General features: G+C 43.0%; 1 protein-coding gene across 2 annotated transcripts in view; it reads left to right on the forward strand.

Annotated features, from left to right (window-relative positions):
• The window catches only part of LOC138661552 (major histocompatibility complex class I-related gene protein-like), a 107,005-nt gene that overhangs the window by 41,266 nt on the left and 45,287 nt on the right, over positions 1-20,452 (forward strand). The window contains exons 3-6 of one of the 2 annotated variants that reach the window (XM_069746354.1): positions 2,537-2,794; positions 5,605-5,880; positions 6,187-6,462; positions 11,715-13,666. In XM_069746354.1, coding sequence (XP_069602455.1) covers positions 2,537-2,794; positions 5,605-5,880; positions 6,187-6,462; positions 11,715-11,860 — 956 coding nt within the window. In that variant the 3' untranslated portion in view covers positions 11,861-13,666. Of the gene's footprint in view, positions 1-2,536; positions 2,795-5,604; positions 5,881-6,186; positions 6,463-11,714; positions 13,667-20,452 lie in introns of those variants that run through there. The other variant, XM_069746352.1, reaches the window with a different exon arrangement.

Consider the following 20,452-nt stretch of genomic DNA (forward strand, 5'->3'; position numbering starts at 1 on the left):
ATTACAAAGATGGAAATTGCCTTTTGTTTTTCTTGGTCTATAGAGCATATTAATAGTAAGTGTTGTTTTAGACAATGCCAGTCTGTGTGATCATGTGGGTATAATAGGGACTTACATGGAGGGTGGCGACACAGTTTACAGCCCTCGGATATAAAGTGTGGCAATAGTGTGATCTGTGCCAGTCCCAGGTTATATCAGAGACGAAGAAGACACCAGGAAGCTGCGCCAACATGGGCAGAAGCAGATTTTCTGAAGTCTTATTCCTTATGGTCGCCATTCGCTTCGCTTGTGCAGGTAACGTTACTTATCTGCTTCATACATTATCTGTAGACTTTCATATCTGGACAATATTATGTGATATTGTAAATGATTCGTCTTGGAGTTTGGCTGCGGTGGAAAGTTTAGGTCACAATTCATTATTGCATTTGCGTCTGTTTTTGTCTAATTTTTGGTGGTTTTCATTTGCACCTTTTTTATATTCGCCATTGTGGGCGAAGTTTGCGGTTTCCAAATGTTTTTGGCTGATTCATCGATTGTGACTTTTGTGATGCAGTGACCCCTGTTACAGATAGGGGGCGCTGTATGTGCTCCTCAGGATAAACATGGAGGTGTAACTGTAATGGTGATAATGAAGCAGTGTCCGGCATGATTGTAAATGGTCGGTATGTGTCGCAGAGGGAGTCTGCGCTGTAAGCCAGTAATGTTGTTGTTCTGGGACCTGTAGTCCCATAAGTATTTGTATAGTTGTAAAGGGAGGCTTACCAGGTTAGTTGGAGAGTTGGGCGGGTCACATGGTCTCTGTGGGGGAGAGTGTTTGGATCTTAATGGTCCATGTGCAAGGTCCTGGAAAAGCCTATGTGTTGGGAGTGCTATCTCCCTGAAAAGCACGTGGTGAGGCTTTGGGGCCTGGCAACCTGTGTGTTGGACGGTCCCAAGTGGGGACGGACGTCCTGAATAGCACATAGAGAGGCCTGTGTGTTGGAAGGTCCCAGGTAGGGACGGACTTCCTGAAAAGTGCATGGAAGGTCCGAATGTGCCGAGTCGATGACAGCACTGCATTGGGGAGCTACCGTCGGAGAGTCTGGACTGTCATGAGTGCCCTGGTTGCAAGGACAGTGATCCCCGTTAGGCTGCTTCCCAGGAGTGCGTACTGACAAGGAGTCAGCGTGTGGAGCAAGAGCTCCAGGAAGGTAACTCCAGATAAAGGGGTTTCTATGAACTGTGCGATCACCCACAGCAACAGGTCAGAGGAGGACCGGCGTGTTTAGAGACTGCAATCTCATATCGTGATGCTATGTGAGTAGACTTTAATACGGCGCACAGACACCCCCGGGAACTAGTCAGAGGAGCACTGGCGGGTGTAGGGTCTGAACTGTGAGTTAAAGCCGTATATGAAGTATCAGAGTTAAAATGTATACTGTACAGTATGTAAAATGTATATAATGAACTGTGCATGGTACGGTTTATGACTGTATAATAAACTGAATGGACTGTTTGTGTGAGAAACCCGTTCCTTTGTGCCTGTCTACAGTATATCGCTGCCAAGCGAGTGTCCCCCAACACACTTAGTAAGCGCTATCTCACACCTTTTAAAAAGTTGCATGATTTTAGCACAAATGTTCTCTGGTCTCCCTCCTTGATTTATTTCATGAGCATCTGAATTTTTCGCACAAATTTTGCATAATTTTAGTAGAGCATGCGACTTGTCGCTTTTTGTCAAAAAAGGCTTAATGTAAAAATTAAATTGCATATTTGAAGCTGGGCTTTACAGAAAAAAAGTGATTAGTACTTTGTAACTAAAGTATTTACAAATTATATAACAAATGATCGCAATAAGTTCCCTATGGGGACTATGTTTTAAAAATATTGAAAAAAAAAATCAGAAAAATTTGAGTCATCCGCTTTTCCCCAGTTAAAAAGAATTAAAAAAAAAAAAAACATGTACCGGTATATTTGTTATTGTGCTAAAATTACCATTTTCAGTTGTTACACCTTTCCAAAATAGTGACCAGAATGTTGCATGTACCCCAAAATGGTACCATAAAAAAGCTATAGCACGCCATACAAAAGAAACAGCACAAATCCAGCTAAATCAGCAGAAAAATAAAGAAAAGTGATAAATCTTAGTAACTAGCAGCACAAGACAAATATTTTTTATTAAGCTAGTAAGAAACTTTTCCATTTTTTTGCATCGCTGAAATCTCACTGATCATCCAAAAAGGAATGGCTGAATTGCATTTTTTCACCATTTCACTGCACATTTTTCCCATTTTTTTAGTCCATTTTATGGTAAAATTGAATGGTCTCATTCAAAAATACAACTCGTCCCACAAAAACAAGCGTTTATAGAGCTGTATGGTTGGAAAAATAAAAAGTTACGGCTCTTGGAAGAAGGGGAGGAAATCCTGGAAACGCAAAAATGAAAGTTGTCTGTCGGGGGGAAGGGATTAGGTATAATTGATGTAGAATATACAGTAGAAACATTAATGTGATTTTTTTATAACTACAACCCCGGCACGTTTCATGTCTCACACAGGCGATCACTCTCATTATTTCTATGACACTGTAACCACTGATTTTACATCAAATATGACTTCATACACGATGAGACGGACGCTGGACGACGTCACTCTAATGTGGTACAACGGCGACGATGAAGTGGTGGAACGTCGCGTTCCCTGGTATAAAAGTCCATATGCAACTTTACTGGATGCAAGTGTACAATTTTATTATATACAGATCATTATGCAAAGGCTTCTACACAATATCTCTTATCATACGAATCACACGGAGGGTAAGTGGCCTTCATACATTTCCAGCGTTTTATCTTCATGTTGCATTTTGGGCACTTATAGAATACAAAATCTTAGGCACAGACCACATAGTAAAAAAAGTGGTGTACGGCTATTTACCACAACCACTCATTGCAATAGCTATGGATACGCTTCCATCAAATTGTAGACATTCTCAAAAAATAGAGTAGTGCATCCAAATTGAATTTATCACAAATATTTTTATTATAATACACCAATTACAAAAAATGCGCAATATATTACTGGCAAATTTGCCCATTGACAGAAATTGAAAAAAGGGAAAAACAGGTGCAGCAAAAGTGCAACACCACTAAGCAAGAGTAAGAGGAAAATATATATGTATATGTTTTTCTATGTCCATACAAGTCCGACTAAAGTGACAGTGCGATAATAGATCCAATACATGTATCAATAAAGTGACAGTGCAAAAATGGATCAAAAAAACATCCAGTGTGGTCGTGTCAGCATAAATGTAGTAAAAACCTCCAGTGAGAATTTTTTATAAATATAGGCGATAGCTGAACATTAGACCACAATCAATAATTACAAATAGATCCTCTTACCCATGATTTCCGGGGGCCTACTGCTAGCCCACACAAAACGCGCGTCGGGGCGGAGTGTGTGGCAACCTCTATAGTCATGGGTAGGAGGATCTATTTGTAATTATTGATTGTTTTTTGATCCATTTACTCTATTTTTTGAGCATGTCTACACTTTGGGCACTTATGTTTATTCTGCACTTTAGAGTGCGTCCCAGCCACATCGATTGTTCATTTTGTTAATAAAATATCTGTTTGCATATTCTTTCCTTTTTTATAAAACCCAAAGGTTCACCATTATCAGGTCACAAGTCTGTAGTTGGACCTCACGTTAACATATTGTCTGATTATTCACAGTGACCCTCCGCATTTCTCATGTCACCCTATCCGTTGCCCTTCTTCAAAATGACATTACCTTCCCTCTCCTTCCGAGATGGATCCTGTACTGACATTTGGGCGTGCAGTGATGGGTCTACACCTTCCATTCACTGCGCTGAGGAGGACGGAAGAAAAAAAGAGCAAAATCTGGACTTTGTTGTCCCGATCACAGCTCCTCTTTAACCGTACACCGCAATACTAAAGTATTACTGCGTATCGTTTAGGCAATAAGTTCAAGTCACCTAAGAGGACGAAATAAAAACATAACAACATAAAAAAATTCAAATTAAATGGAAAATATTTATCCCATACTGTGAACACTATAGGGAGGGGGCAGCAGAATTTATATTTTTTAGGTTGCTGCAAACCAGTGCAAAAAATGCAATCAAAACGTTGCAAAGAAAACAAGTTTCGTCGACGGAAAAAAAAAAAAAAGGTACGGAAATTGTTACTGAAAAGGTGTCAGAAAATGGTGACAGAATCCAAAAGAGGGGGATAAAAAAAAAACGGATTTGGAAAAGCAAAAAAAAAAAAAATCACATGGTGTTGAAGGGGTTAATGCATCTACACTAAATTACTTACATAATTATTATTATTATTATTATACATTTTTATAGCGCCATTTATTCCATGGCGCTTTACATGTGAATACGGGGCAAATATAGACAAATACATTAAACATGAGCAGATAACAAGGCACACGAGTACATAAGGAGGGAGGACCCTGCCCGCGAGGGCTCACAGTCTGCAGGGGGTGGGTGAGGATACACTAGGAGAGGGAAGAGCTGGCTGTGCGGCTGTTCAGTAGGTTGAGGATCACTGCAGGCTGTAGGCTTGTCGGAAGAGATGAGTCTTCAGGTTCTTTTTGAAGGTTTCTATGGTAGGCGCGAGTCTGATGTGTTGGGGTAGAGAGTTCCAGAGTATGGGGGAAGCACGGGAGAAGTCTTGGATGCGGTTATGGGAAGAAGAGATGAGAGGGGAGTAGAGAAGGAGGTCTTGGGAGGATCGGAGGTTGCGTGTAGGTAGGTACCGGGAGACCATGTCACAGATGTATGGAGGAGACAGGTTGTGGATGGCTTTGTATGTCAGTGTGAGGGTTTTGAACTGGAGTCTCTGGGCGATAGGAAGCCAGTGAAGGGCTTGACACAGGGGAGAGGCTGCGGAATAGCGGGGGGACAGGTGGATTAGTCGGGCAGCAGAGTGTAGGATGGATTGGAGCGGTGCCAGAGTGCTAGAGGGGAAGCCAGAGAGTAAGAGGTTGCAGTAGTCGAGGCGGGAGATGATAAGGGCATGCACTAGCGTTTTTGCAGTGTTGCGGTCAAGGAAAGCACGGATCCGGGAAATATTTTTGAGTTTGAGATGACAGGAGGAGGCAAGGGCTTGGATATGTGGCTTGAAAGAGAGTGCAGAGTCGAGGATCACCCCGAGGCAACGGGCGTGTGGGACTGGGGATAGTGAGCAGCCATTGACATTGATGGATAGGTCTGGTGGAGGGGTAGAGTGAGATGGGGGAAAGATGATGAATTCTGTTTTGTCCATAATTAGCAGGTATTAGGTAATAAATATTTTGCCACGACTTCTTCTTTAACCTCGTCACGACAACGTGCGTATGATGTACAGATACGTCATATGTCGCGCCCCTGACTTTGATACGGGCTCACACGCCGAGCCCGCATCTTTCCCTGCAGATGATGGCCAAATATCATTAAATGATTATTTGGTGTGGTGTTATACTGTGACGGGTAAGTGTTCGCTTCATTTTCTTTAGCGGTGTACACTGAGTAATTGCATCCTACCATGAACAGACCGGACATTATTTCTGACTTTTTCATGGACTAATGTAATAATCTGATGAATTATCTTTGTCTCTGTAGGATTTCACATTCTGCAGGTATTAGAAGGATGCTCGCTGTACGATAACGGCACAGTCCAGGCTTCATTCATTTATCGTTATGATGGAAAACCATTTATGCATTTCAATGTGGAGTCGGCGAGGTTTATAGCCGAGACGCCGGATGCTGAGAGATTTGCACAAAGGTTTAATTCTAATAAAACTGTACTACAAGAAATCCGACATATTTTGGTGAATACATGTATCCCGCACATCACCGACCTGCTGTCACTGGGAAACTGCACATTTAGTAGGAAAGGTGAGGCTGGCGGCAGGGGCTTGACTTATCCAGAAGACTGTGTATGGCGTCTTGTATGTCTCTCCTAATTCCTTATTATTTCTTCCTGTAAATGTCATTACGCGGTCACATCAACAATTCACTGAGATCGTATCTCACTATGTGCAATATTAGTGGTTCATCCAATACTGTTGGTCAATGAGTCCCCGTGTATATACTTCACCTTCGCTCCGTGCGTCAGGAAAGCTCCCAGTGCTCATGCTAATAGCGTCCATGACGGTAGTTACTGACCTTTGTATGGCTAAACTCTTGTTATTTCTCCTACAGAAGTTCCAATTGTGAAGGTGACCCAGATCCCAGTAGACAATGGCACATTTGTGGTGCACTGCCGGGCGTATGGACATTACCCCAAAGACATCTTCATAATTTGGTACAAGAATGGGCAACAGATTTCGGAGGACATGTTGGAAAGGACGACCCTGCCATTACTAGACCTGACGTATCTGACCTCTTTATCGTTCATTGTCACATCCATTGGCGATGATGTGTATACCTGTAGGGTCAACCACAGTAGTATGCTGCGGGACTTCACCCAGGACTGGAGTAAGTGGAGTAAACTGCTAAAAGTAGAGTAAAACCCTCATTTTACAATATTGAAATTATGTTGAAATTATGGTGTACATCTCATTCATGATGGCAATATCATGGGTTTACTGTGACACAGAGGGGCCAGAAGACCGCAGTGTCTGAGTACTCGAACTCTTGCACTGAGTAGAAGCATTTTTCCCTCACGTTAAATGGTGCAAGTTTCTTTCAGCAAACTATTCAGCTTGGGGTCTATGAGCTCCCTACCTGGATGTACTCAGTTGTGTAGTATCCACCACTTCCATCTCTGATACATTATCCCTCTGGCAACCTGGATTGCCAATGTTAAGTCTTGTACTGCCTGGTGGGGAGTGGAAGATTCGGTGTTCGATAGAGTCATTTTGGAGAGTTGCTCTGTGACTGTTGCTAGGTGTTTCGTCTGTATGCAATCCCCCATTGTGAAGACATTGGGGTCGGCGGGCGCCTCGGTCTGATAGCCAAAACCACGGGGACCAGGGATCGTCCCGCTAAATGCCCGCTCTCCTTTTAGCGTGGGCATAACACTACTCAGACAACACAGGGTGAGGGTAAAACGGTGTGGCAATGCTTTATTAAACCACAAAACAGGCAGATAACACATACAACAGTCACAGCAAAATACCCCAAGATAGTTCACCTTACAGTGTCACACTCTTACGCTCACAAACCGGGATAATGGCAGCTGTTACTTCAGAGCTTCTAGGGTCAACTACCCCACCTGTGGCACTCACACAGAGAGGAGGTAATCACAAGTGTAGGAAGATGACAGTCCATTCAGATACTAGGCCAGTTGACTGGAGGGTCACAACCTGGCTTCATCTTCCAGGGTCGATTACCCCATCTGTGTCACGCACATAGAGAGGAGGTAATGACAAGCGTAGGAAGATGACAGGCCATTCAGGTACAAGGCCAGTTGACTGCAGGGTCACAACCTGGCTTCTCCGAACATCTCCATGGAGCCTGGTGACCGTCAGGTCCCGATCCCGACTTTCTCCAAACGTATCCAAGGTTCAGTGATGGTCAATGGAGCCAGGGCCAAAATCCCCTAAGCTGGTATCCTGTAGAATAATAAATCTGTGTCCCTCGTGATGGAGCCATGATGTTGTGCTGCTGTCCTGTCTAATGTCCTTTGGATGTCTGGATGTCTTGGCTTAATCTCTGGCTGTGTCTCATTCTCTCTGTCCCTTTCTATAGAGGCATGTAACCTCTTTTTATACTAAACAAATCTCATTCATTCAGTATTGACATAAAGGGTAAAAATGGAGATTAGATCAAGTTGCATTACTTGATTATTTAATCTTTATTCATAGTTTTTCCTCCTCTCTTTTTAAAGTAACCAAACTATCTGGAATACACAATGTATAATGAGAATATCAGTAAACATCACTAGTCATCAAGGATAAGAGTACAATATGTTATATGAAATGTCAATATTACAGGCTTACAAAAGCAAAAACCAGTTTTCTTGACAAACCAGAAAGAAATGCTTACATTCAAAAGTCAACATATAGATAATAGTCTATTCTTTCTGGCTTGCTAAAAATAGTTATCTGGTTAATTATGATACAATGCTATGTCTTCACACCCATCCTCTGCTATTTAGTTTCTGTACCTTTACTACCAACATTACTTTTCACTCAAATTTTGGAAAGCATTTTGCTCTCAGTTGGGGATACATTTGTCATTTTCTTCAGCTATTCATCCACAGTCTAATGAGCAAACTGAATGCATTAACTAGAATCTTGACACCTATCTTAGATGTATTGTATCTGAGAATCAGGAGGATTGGGTTACCTACTTACAGTGGGGCAAAAAAGTATTTAGTCAGTCAGCAATAGTGCAAGTTCCACCACTTAAAAAGATGAGAGGCGTCTGTAATTTACATCATAGGTAGACCTCAACTATGGGAGACAAACCGAGAAAAAAAAATCCAGAAAATCACATTGTCTGTTTTTTTAACATTTTATTTGCATATTATTGTGGAAAATAAGTATTTGGTCAGAAACAAGATTTCATCTCAATACTTTGTAATATATCCTTTGTTGGCAATGACAGAGGTCAAACGTTTTCTGTAAGTCTTCACAAGGTTGCCACACACTGTTGTTGGTATGTTGGCCCATTCCTCCATGCAGATCTCCTCTAGAGCAGTGATGTTTTTGGCTTTTCGCTTGGCAACACGGACTTTCAACTCCCTCCAAAGGTTTTCTATAGGGTTGAGATCTGGAGACTGGCTAGGCCACTCCAGGACCTTGAAATGCTTCTTATGAAGCCACTCCTTCGTTGCCCTGGCGGTGTGTTTTGGATCATTGTCATGTTGAAAGACCCATCCACGTTTCATCTTCAATGCCCTTGCTGATGGAAGGAGGTTTGCACTCAAAATCTCACGATACATGGCCCCATTCATTCTTTCATGTACCTGGATCAGTCGTCCTGGCCCCTTTGCAGAGAAACAGCCCCAAAGCATGATGTTTCCACCACCATGCTTTACAGTAGGTATGGTGTTTGATGGATGCAACTCAGTATTCTTTTTCCTCCAAACACGACAAGTTGTGTTTCTACCAAACAGTTCCAGTTTGGTTTCATCAGACCATAGGACATTCTCCCCAAACTCCTCTGGATCATCCAAATGCTCTCTAGCAAACTTCAGACGGGCCCGGACATGTACTGGCTTAAGCAGTGGGACACGTCTGGCACTGCAGGATCTGAGTCCATGGTGGCGTAGTGTGTAACTTATGGTAGGCCTTGTTACATTGGTCCCAGCTCTCTGCAGTTCATTCACTAGGTCCCCCTGCGTGGTTCTGGGATTTTTGCTCACCGTTCTTGTGATCATTCTGACCCCACGGGGTGGGATTTTGCATGGAGCCCCAGATCGAGGGAGATTATCAGTGGTCTTGTATGTCTTCCATTTTCTAATTATTACTCCCACTGTTGATTTCGTCACTCCAAGCTGGTTGGCTATTGCAGATTCAGTCTTCCCAGCCTGGTGCAGGGCTACAATTTTGTTTCTGGTGTCCTTTGACAGCTCTTTGGTCTTCACCATAGTGGAGTTTGGAGTCAGACTGCTTGAGGGTGTGCACAGGTGTCTTTTTATACTGATAACAAGTTTAAACAGGTGCCATTACTACAGGTAATGAGTGGAGGAAAGAGGAGACTCTTAAAGAAGAAGTTACAGGTCTGTGGGAGCCAGAAATCTTGATTGTTTGTTTCTGACCAAATACTTATTTTCCACCATCATATGCAAATAAAATGTTAAAAAAACAGACAATGTGATTTTCTAGATTTTTTTTTCTCAGTTTGTCTCCCATAGTTGAGGTCTACCTATGATGTAAATTACAGACGCCTCTCATCTTTTTAAGTGGTGGAACTTGCACTATTGCTGACTGACTAAATACTTTTTTGCCCCACTGTACCTCTAGCTAAATTTGCAGTGAATAACCGTTGTCATGAATCTACTGGTAAGTCTCTGTTTTTTTCGGGGCCTGCGAGTTTCATCCTCAGTTCAGCTCTTTTAATAAGAATAATTCGTCTGCAATACCTGAAGAATGATTTTCATCATTTATTACGTCTGTGTGGCAAGGGGTTCGTAATAATTTGGAGTAGATGGGGTCCAAATAAAAGAGTGTTGTTGATTGGAGATGTGTGGTGGTTCCAGACCAGTGTGTCGATAACTTGTTGTGGTCATCGAGGAGCATTAAGTTGAAGGTTCCTTCTTGGAAACTGGGTCCAAGGTTCATCGGTCCTTAAAACATTGTGACCATCTTCAATCCTGCAGCATTTTGCCTTGCTTTGCCACCTACTTTTAGTATTCACAATGAGTTTCACTGGTCTTTGCTCAAAAAAATATGTTGCATCCTCTGACCCATCACCACTACCTCCATATCTGGTCACAGTTGATGGGAATTTTGAGTTTCAGATAGCTAAGATCATGGCTTCTCGCTTGGTTTGTCGGTCTCTTCGGTATCTGATATATTGGAAGGGTCATGGTCCTGAAGAGAGGATGTGCATCTGACATCCATGAGGATAGGTTGGTCCAGTCCTTTCACACAGCATATCCTGATAAACCTGGCCCTGAGGTTCTGGAGGCCCCGCTTAGAAGAGGGGGTACTGTCATGGGTTTACCAAGACAGAGAGGAGCCAGAAGACTGCAGCGTCTGAGTTCTTGTACTCCACTGAATATAAGCACTTCTCCCTCATATTAAATGGTGTAGGTTTCTTTCAGCAGTGCAGGGGTTAAACTGCCCAGCTTGCAGTCTCTGTAGCTTCCTGTATGTATGATCTTAGCTGTGCAGTATCAGCCACTCCCCTCTTCTATACATTCTTGCCTCTGGCAATCTGGATTGCTAGTGTAAAGTCTTGTACTGCCTGGTGAGGAGTGGATGATTCGGTGTTCGGTAGAGTCGTTTTGAAGAGTTGTTCTGTGACCGTTGCTAGGTGTTTTGGCTGTATGCAATCCCCTGTCTTCTCCTATTTAGTTTCCCTCTCTTTACTATCCGGTGCACAACTCTGTTAACTGTGAGTGGATATTTGTATGGTTGTAAATTTATTTATCCCTTTACGTCCTTCCTTGTTTGTCTGTTTTGTGTATATGCATACACTATTGCTCCCCACTTCTCTGGGAGGGGGACAGATATAGGGCTGATTCAGGAGTATAGCAAGGTACATAGCCCCAGCATCTTCACTATCGAACGTAACCTGATGAGCAGGGATAGCTAGGCCGCCCCTAGTGTTAGGGACAGGGTACGAGTCCTGGCCGCTGGTTGTCAGACAACAGAATTGTGGCAGACTATTTATGTTGAAGCGGTCGGCATGATACAGAAACATTGACATTTTATCCATTAAATAACAAATATTGCTAAAAATAACACTCACACAGTCTTTTCTAAATGGCTCCAGTGCCGCATTTCAAAATCCTTTTAATGAAAGGAGAAATTACTTTCTGTTATATCTTATCGAGCAATAACCCCACAAGAGGCTCCTCCCTATTTAATCCATTTGCCCCAAGACAAATAGTGGACAAATCAGTAATAATGTCTGCTTGTTCTATGTAGGGATGAAGAAAAGACGTAGCCAGAGCCCAGACTTTTGTCTTTCCTGTTCTATGGCGCCTCTTCTTCCTTTCTTCTTACACTGTGATGCCAGAAGATTTTTCCCAATCCCTCAATTATATGTGCAAACATAGAAATACTCATTGATGAATGTGATCATAAAACTTTCTTTTTATTCATAAACAGGGATTTCTGGTGATTTTGGAGATCTCAGCAGCGCCCCCTCTGGTCCCTCTGTTGGATCAGTGATTGCTATCTGCCTGGCTGTCATCCTCATCATCATTATGATTGTGTTTTGTTCAGTTTCCTTCGCAATCAGCAGAAGACAATGAGACTAACAGAGCGGGAATAAAGAACAAGTCACAAATCCCCAAAACACTAATAAGACACGAATATCAATATCAGCTCCCAACAATTATGCTGCACATGGTGGTGCGGCAGAATGGCGGCATCTGATGGTGCAGGAAACACACGCTGCCTTCAGTTATTGTGACCACAGCGACCATCTACACGACATTACTGCCCGCTCTCAGCCGCTTGTGTCTGCTCCGTTGGGACACTGACCTTTCTCTGTCTCAGGAATGGAAAGGTCTGTATACACAGAAGAGAGATTTTACCAATGAATTCAGATTTTTGAGAGTGAAAGATCAGTCCAGGAGGAAAAGAAGCAGATTTAGCTGATAAGATGTATTACAAAGTTTCTTATTTTATGTGTATTATTGATTGACGAAAAAATAATAAAACAACGGTGACTCTTAAAAGGGAGTCAGAGGATGATGTACAAAAGTATCCATCATTAAATCTCTGTTAGTGTATAATGTCTGGCCCCTCGCCCCCGATGTATTACATAAGGCCCCCTCCCCTGATGTATAACATATGGCCCCCATCCCAATGTATAATATCCGCCCCCTGCCCCAATGTATAACATCTGACCCCTTTGCCCCTGGTATATAACATCCAACCTCCGCCCCCAGTGTATAACATCCGGTAACTCGCCCCCAGTGTATAACATCTGGTCCCCACTGTATAACAGTATAACCCCTCATCCCCAGTATATAACCTCAGCCCCCCCCACCTCCCCGTATATAACATTCGGACCCTCATCCCCAATATATACCATCCGGTCCCCCGCCATGCTGTTGGCTTCTACCAACATGTGACAGAACGGCCGGTGGTGCAGAGCTCGCTGATACCATCGCGTTCCTGTAGTAGGAGCCTCCGGGGTAACAAGTCCATCTTTGACATTACTTCCTCCTGATTCTTCCCCCATCAAGTGGAGGGAAATCTTAAAGCTTCAGCACAAGACATTGCGGACAATTGTAGCTTCAGTTTTGTGGGAACAGTTTGGGGGAGGCCCATATATGTTCCCCATGACTGTGCCCAGTGCACAAGGTCCATACAGACATGGAGGGGTGAGGGCATGAGCGGCCGCACAGAGCCCGGACCTCAGTACCAGGAGCGAAACGGGCGACTCCATATTAATCACTCACTATGGATGTAGAACGGGAGGCCAGAAAAGCTCCCGGAGGTGGAACGTGGAGGGCACATACCGTTCTCTATGTAGAATATTTCTTATGTAATTGGTTATTAACACTTCTTCCTTGTATGTTGCAATCACTTTGCCTCTGATTATGCATCTTGTGAAGCAGGAATTCCCCTAATAAAGAAAAGGATTATATCCAGTGCTGTCTTTATCTCCAGTATCTTTAGATTGTAAAGGTCTGTTTTTCACTTTTATGTCTGGAAATTATGATTTTTTTTTTACAACTATCCTTATAGTCTCAACCAACATTTACAAACCTGCAGTCTTCAGAGCTGAAATCCCCCTCACCCCTACCTACTTTCCTTCCTTGTTGTCTGCACAGGATTTTATTTTATTACAGATTTCCTGAGAGTTTCTGTAGAATCACAAAATCACAACATTAATCCACCTTCTCCAAACTTTTGGCATTTCTGATATTAGTTTCTCTATGTATTAAGAAAGAAAATAATTCAGTCATTGTGGCGTTTTTATTTTTCTGACCAGTAAAACTACAGATAAGTTTCATGATTTGCTTTGTTTACAGCGATAGAAATGAGTCTATAACGCATTCAATCTCTGCAATGCTCATAAGCCGTTTCCATCTTATTTTTTTATAATCAGTAGTAAATTTGAATAAAAAAACAAACATTTCTTGGCTATTCTTTGCTCCAATGATCCAGCTGTAACGGGGGCCAGAGAGGGAGTCATGGCTGAGGGTGACAGCAGCAGCGCACCCTGACCCTCCGTCACATACACACAATGTCCCTTCTCCAGCGTACATTTTTTGTCCGCTTTCCTGTCCGTCAGGGTCCCCTCTGGTCAGCTGGGGATATTGTTCTTTAGGTTCAATATAAAGACAGGCAGAGTCAAGTTCAAATCTGAAACAAACAAGTTTACTCAGTTCTTTTCTCAATTTGTCCAGATGAGTCACAGGTACAGCACAAGGTTCTCCACACATTACAATCCTTCCTTTCCCTGTACTGTCCCTCACTCCTCCAGGAATATCGCAGGGTCGTACCGCCATCCCCGGTACCGCAGCTTTCGGTCTGGCCAGCCTAACTACCTTCAGGAGTTCCCTGTCCGTTTCGCCCCGGACAGTTAGGCGTTGTCCTGTGCAGTTTTCTGCAACCATGTTGAAGCTGCCCTGTATTCCTTCTCCTCCTGGGTGACCATTGATCTTAGACCCTGGACGAGCTGTGTGCCTTTACTTTAATGTTATGTGGCACAACTGACTTGTCCAGGCTCCCAGGCTCTACTAACTAAACACAGGAAATCCTTCTAGCTTACCCTAGTTGACCCCTCCTAGTTTAACTAGTTCCTATCATACTATCCTATTGTTGTCTTATACTTTATGCCCCCCTCTAGTGGTCTAATCTGAATATTTCACTTTCCCTGAACAATAACATATGTTCATGGCATTAGTAATCTTATCATACACATAACATTGTACGGTTATTTACAATATAGCAGCAGTGCATGTTCCACACATCAGATTGTCAGAGACATAAAACATGGTCCAGGGAAAGTGGACACATCTAGTCCTTGTGCACCACCTTACACAGCGATGACTCTCCAGTGACGCAACATGCCGATGGCACATGAGCGATGACCTTCATTTTTTTTATTGCACACTCAGCAATGGTGGAAAGTAAGGGAACGAAAAAAGAATAACACAATACTGAGAGGGGTTTGTTGCAAGTCTCCAAGTATAATGGAATAGGAAAAAAAATATCTTCATAAAGTAAATAGATGAGGCAGCAAATCGAGACGTCACTATTATGGGGGACTCTGCCAAGACTTTTGTTTAGAAGAGGGGCTGCAGTTACGGCCCACAGCACTTTGGCCCTGTACTGTACCCACCTTCATATTCACCCTGATCCACCTTTTTTGCATATCTTGCAGTGGAAATTCCCTTTTATGATTAGAGTTCTCAAATTAACAATTAGAGATGCTAAAACTGATTATATGATAATATAAACCTTGCCCAATATATAACTACTTTTATGAAACAAAGTCCAGCTCACCATAGTCGACATCCTGTGGAACTCGGAGCACGAAACCGCTGTGTCATGGCATAGAAGAACCAAAGAAATGAGGAATCCAGCTCAACGAGGTAGTGAATAAGGTTTCTTTATTCACTTCAAATCATGTGCAGTGGAGGATAAAACATCAGCAACAACATAGTTACATAGTTATTAAGGTTGAAGGAAGACTATATGTCCATCTAGTTCAACCCATATCCTAACCTAACATGCCCTAACATGTTGATCCAGAGGAAGGCAAAAAAAACCCATGTGGCAAGTAAGCTCCACATTGGGGAAAAAAATTCCTTCCCGACTCCACATACGGCAATCAGACTAGTTCCCTGGATCAACGCCCTATCAAGGAATCTAGTGTATATACCCTGTAACATTATACTTTTCCAGAAAGGCATCCAGTCCCCTCTTAAATTTTAGTAATGAATCACTCATTACAACATCATACGGCAGAGAGTTCCATAGTCTCACTGCTCTTACAGTAAAGAATCCGCGTCTGTTATTATGCTTAAACCTTTTTTCCTCCAAACGCAGAGGATGCCCCCTTGTCCCTGTTTCAGGTCTATGATTAAAAAGATCATCAGAAAGGTCTTTGTACTGTCCCCTCATATATTTATACATTAAAATAAGATCACCCCTTAGTCTTCGTTTTTCCAAACTAAATAGCCCCAAGTGTAATAACCTATCTTGGTATTGCAGACCCCCCAGTCCTCTAATAACCTTGGTCGCTCTTCTCTGCACCCGCTCTAGTTCAGCTATGTCTTTCTTATACACCGGAGACCAGAACTGTGCACAGTATTCTAAGTGTGGTCGAACTAGTGACTTGTATAGAGGTAAAATTATATTCTCCTCATGAGCATCTATGCCTCTTTTAATGCATCCCATTATTTTATTTGCCTTTGTAGCAGCTGCCTGACACTGGCCCCTGAATATGAGTTTGTCATCCACCCATACACCCAGGTCTTTTTCATTGACGGTTTTGCCCAGAGTTTTAGAATTAAGCACATAATTATACATCTTATTACTTCTACCCAAGTGCATGACCTTACATTTATCCCCATTAAAGCTCATTTGCCATTTATCAGCCCAAGCTTCTAGTTTACATAAATCATCCTGTAATATAAAATTGTCCTCCTCTGTATTGATTACCCTGCAGAGTTTAGTGTCATCTGCAAATATTGAAATTCTACTCTGAATGCCCCCTACAAGGTCATTAATAAATATGTTAAAAAGAAGAGGGCCCAATACTGACCCCTGTGGTACCCCACTGCTAACCGCTACCCAGTCCGAGTGTGCTCCATTAATAACCACCCTTTGTTTCCTATCCCTGAGCCAGCTCTCAACCCACTTGCACATATTTTCCCCTATCCCCATTATTCTCATTTTATATATCAACCTTTTGTGTGGCACCGTATCAAAAGCTTTTGAAAAGTCCATAAACACTACATCCACTGGGTTCCCTTGGTCCAATCCGGAACTTACCTCTTCATAGAAACTGATCAAATTAGTCTGACATGAACGGTCCCTAGTAAACCCGTGCTGATACTGGATCATGAGGTTATTCCTCTTCAGATACTCCAGTATAGCATCCCTTAGAATGCCCTCCAGGATTTTACCCACAGTAGAGGTTAAGCTTACTGGCCTATAATTTCCGAGTGCAGTTTTTGTTCCCTTTTTGAATATTGGCACCACATTTGCTATACGCCAGTCCTGTGGCACAGACCCTGTTATTATGGAGTCTTTAAAGATTAAAAATAATGGTCTATCAATGACTATACTTAATTCCTGCAGTACTCGAGGGTGTATCCCATCCGGGCCCGGAGATTTGTCAATTTTAGTGATTTTTAGCCGCCGCCGCACTTCCTGCTGGGTTAAGCAGGTGACATTTAATTGGGAATTTTTATCACTAGTCATTTTGTCTGCCATGGGATTTTCTTGTGTAAATACTGATGAAAAAAAGTCATTTAGCATATTGGCTTTTTCCTCATCCTCATCCACCATCTCACCCAGACTATTTTTAAGGGGGCCAACACTATCATTTTTTAGTTTCTTACTATTTATGTAGTTAAAGAATATTTTAGGATTATTTTTACTCTCTCTGGCAATGAGTCTCTCTGTCTCAATCTTTGCTGCCTTGATTTGCTTTTTACAGAATTTATTTAATTTTCTGTATTTATTTAATGCCTCCTCACTACCTACTTCCTTTAATTCTCTAAATGCTTTCTTTTTGTCACTTATTGCGCCCCTTACAGCTCTATTTAGCCATATTGGTTTTCTCCTATTTCTAGTATGTTTATTCCCATACGGTATATACTGTGCACAGGTCCTATCCAGGATCCTAATAAACGTCTCCCATTTTCTTTGTGTATTTTTGTGTCTCAGGATATCGTCCCAGTTAATTGCACCAAGATCCTCTCTCATCCGTTGGAAATTTGCCCTCCTGATGTTTAGTGTCCTTGTAACCCCTCTATTACACATCTTTTTAAAGGATACATGAAAACTTATTATTTTGTGATCGCTATTTCCCAAGTGACCCCCAACCCTTATATTTGATATGCGGTCTGGCCTGTTGGTTAATATTAGGTCTAGCAGTGCCCCCTTTCTTGTTGGGTCCTGAACCAGTTGTGAAAGGTAATTGTCTCTCATAGTTGTCAAAAACCGATTACCTTTGCTGGAACTGCAGGTTTCTGTTCCCCAATCTATTTCAGGGTAGTTGAAGTCCCCCATAATAATGACTTCTCCTTGAGTCGCAGCTTCATCTATTTGCTTTAGGAGGATATTCTCCATTGCTTCCATTATTTTTGGAGATTTATACCAAACCCCTATCAGTAATTTATTATTTTTTCCCCCTCCCCTTATCTCCACCCACAGGCATTCTACATTTTCATTAAATTCACCTATATTATTGCGAAGGATGGGTTTTAAGGACGATTTTACATATAGACACACCCCTCCCCCTCGCTTATCTGTACGGTCATTTCTGTACAGGCTATAGCCCTGCAAGTTAACAGCCCAGTCATGGCTCTCATCCAGCCACGTTTCAGATATCCCCACCATGTCATAATTATGCTCCAACAACATTAATTCTAATTCCTCCATTTTGTTGGCGAGGCTTCTGGCATTAGTATACATACATTTTATGTATCTCTCTGCACCTCTATTCTTTCTTAAATTATTAACTGTTCTAACCCCACCCCCCATGCCACCGCCACCCCCAACTTCCTTATTTGTGCCCAGGACTCTGTCTGCACTATCTTCCCCTCCTATAAAATGAATACCCTCCCCCCCAATTCCTAGTTTAAACACTCCTCCAACCTTCTAGCCATTCTCTCCCCCAGCACAGCTGCACCCTCCCCATTGAGGTGCAGCCCGTCCCTAGCGTAGAGCCTGTAGCCAACTGAGAAGTTGGCCCAGTTCTGCAGGAACCCAAACCCCTCTTTCCTACACCAATTCTTGAGCCACTTATTAACCTCCCTAATCTCCCGTTGCCTCTCTGGTGTGGCACGTGGTACCGGCAGTATTTCGGAAAATACCACGTTGGAGGTCCTTGCTTTCAGCTTGCAGCCTAATTCCCTGAAATCATCTTTAAGGACCTTCCACCTACCTCTATCTTTGTCATTTGTGCCAATGTGCACCATGACCGCTGGGTCCTCACCAGCCCCTCCCAATAATCTGTCCACCCGATCAGCGATGTGTCGGACTCGAGCGCCAGGTAGGCAGCACACCGTTCGACGATCCCTGTCTTTGTGACAGATTGCCCTATCTGTTCCCCTAATAATTGAGTCGCCCACTACCAGCACCTGTCTGGCCTGCCCTGCTCTCCTATTTCCCTCCTTACTGGAGCAGTCACTCCTCCGGCTTTCAGAGGACATGCCTGGCTGCAGCAGTGCTACCCCTGTACTGGCACCCCCCTCATCTGCTAACTTAGCAAACTTATTGGGGTGTGCCAGATCAGGACTAGCCTCCCTGGCACTCTTCCCTCTACCCCGCTTCCTAACTGTCACCCAGCTTGCTGCTTCATTGTCCTGCAGCTCCATCCCACCATCCCCCCCCTCATCTATCCCATTGAGCGTCTGCTCCGTGAGCAGAAGACTCCTCTCCATATTGTCTATGGATCTCAGTGTTGCCAGCTGCACATTTAGAGTCAGAATCTGGGTTTCCAAATGCACAACGTGCTCACATCTCGCACAGCAGTATGCACCCTCGACCGGCTGCTCAAGGAATGCATACATGTGGCAAGATGTGCACTGGATGGCATTAACAAGAGTGGAGCACATTTCCTAATGGGGATTGCACCAGACAGAACAGTTCAATAAAAAAAATAAAAAATAAATACAAAGTATTAATAAAAATCAGACAGCAATTCAGTAATTCCTCCCTTGGAAACTCCCTGACTCCAAAGTCACTGAATCACAAGTCACACTTACCGCCGTCCACACTTACGCTCAGGCCACACTCAGCTCGCTCACACTCGCTATGCTGAAGATTTAAGATTTTTTTTTTTTTTCTCTCCCTTAACAGCAATCCACCTTGCTGTTCAAATGCACTTCCAAAAAGGACTGGAGCCCCAAACAGCTGCCCCTTATAAACCCTTAATTATGAGCCCCCACCCTAAGTTAACCCCTTATGAATATAGCTACCCCCAATTCAGCAACTCACACCAATTCACACAGGTATTTGTTAAAGGCTTTCCAAATACCTCTTCACTGAATCACAAGTCACACTTACCGCCGTCCACACTTACGCTCAGGCCACACTCAGCTCGCTCACACTCGCTATGCTGAAGATTTAAGATTTTTTTTTTCTCTCCCTTAACAGCAATCCACCTTGCTGTCCAAATGGACAACATGGATTAAAATGCGAAATCAACGCATGCTTGTTCACTAGAAACGCGTTGATATCACTGAACATGATTTGAAGTGAATAAAGAAAGTTTTTTTCACAAACTCGTTGAGCTGGATTCCTCATCATTTCTTTGATAACTACTTTTATCCCTGCAGAACTCACTGTATTGCTTTTTAGCTGGTCACAGCTAAAAAGTTGGTCACACAGGGTTAATAGCTGCGTTAACAGCTGCTTGTGCCAAAGCGGCCACAACCACTACCACACCCACAGTAATGCCTGCTAGTACCACCATGACATGTGCATGCCCTCAGAGCTGCAGCTCGCAGAAAAAGACAATGAAAGGCTCAAATGCATTGCAGCGAGCGTGAAGGGAGTTGAAGCAAAGGAGAGGATACCAGAAAGGGACCAGCCCCACTCAGGTTGTCTCCTTCTGAGGCGCAGAATCCCGGTAGCCGGAACACTGAGGGAGTAAGGACCTCTACGCCTTATTTCAGAGACCTCCTATATAGTTAAGTAAATAA

This window comes from Ranitomeya imitator, chromosome 2 (assembly GCF_032444005.1).
Source record: "Ranitomeya imitator isolate aRanImi1 chromosome 2, aRanImi1.pri, whole genome shotgun sequence".
NCBI classification, from domain to species: domain Eukaryota; kingdom Metazoa; phylum Chordata; class Amphibia; order Anura; family Dendrobatidae; genus Ranitomeya; species Ranitomeya imitator.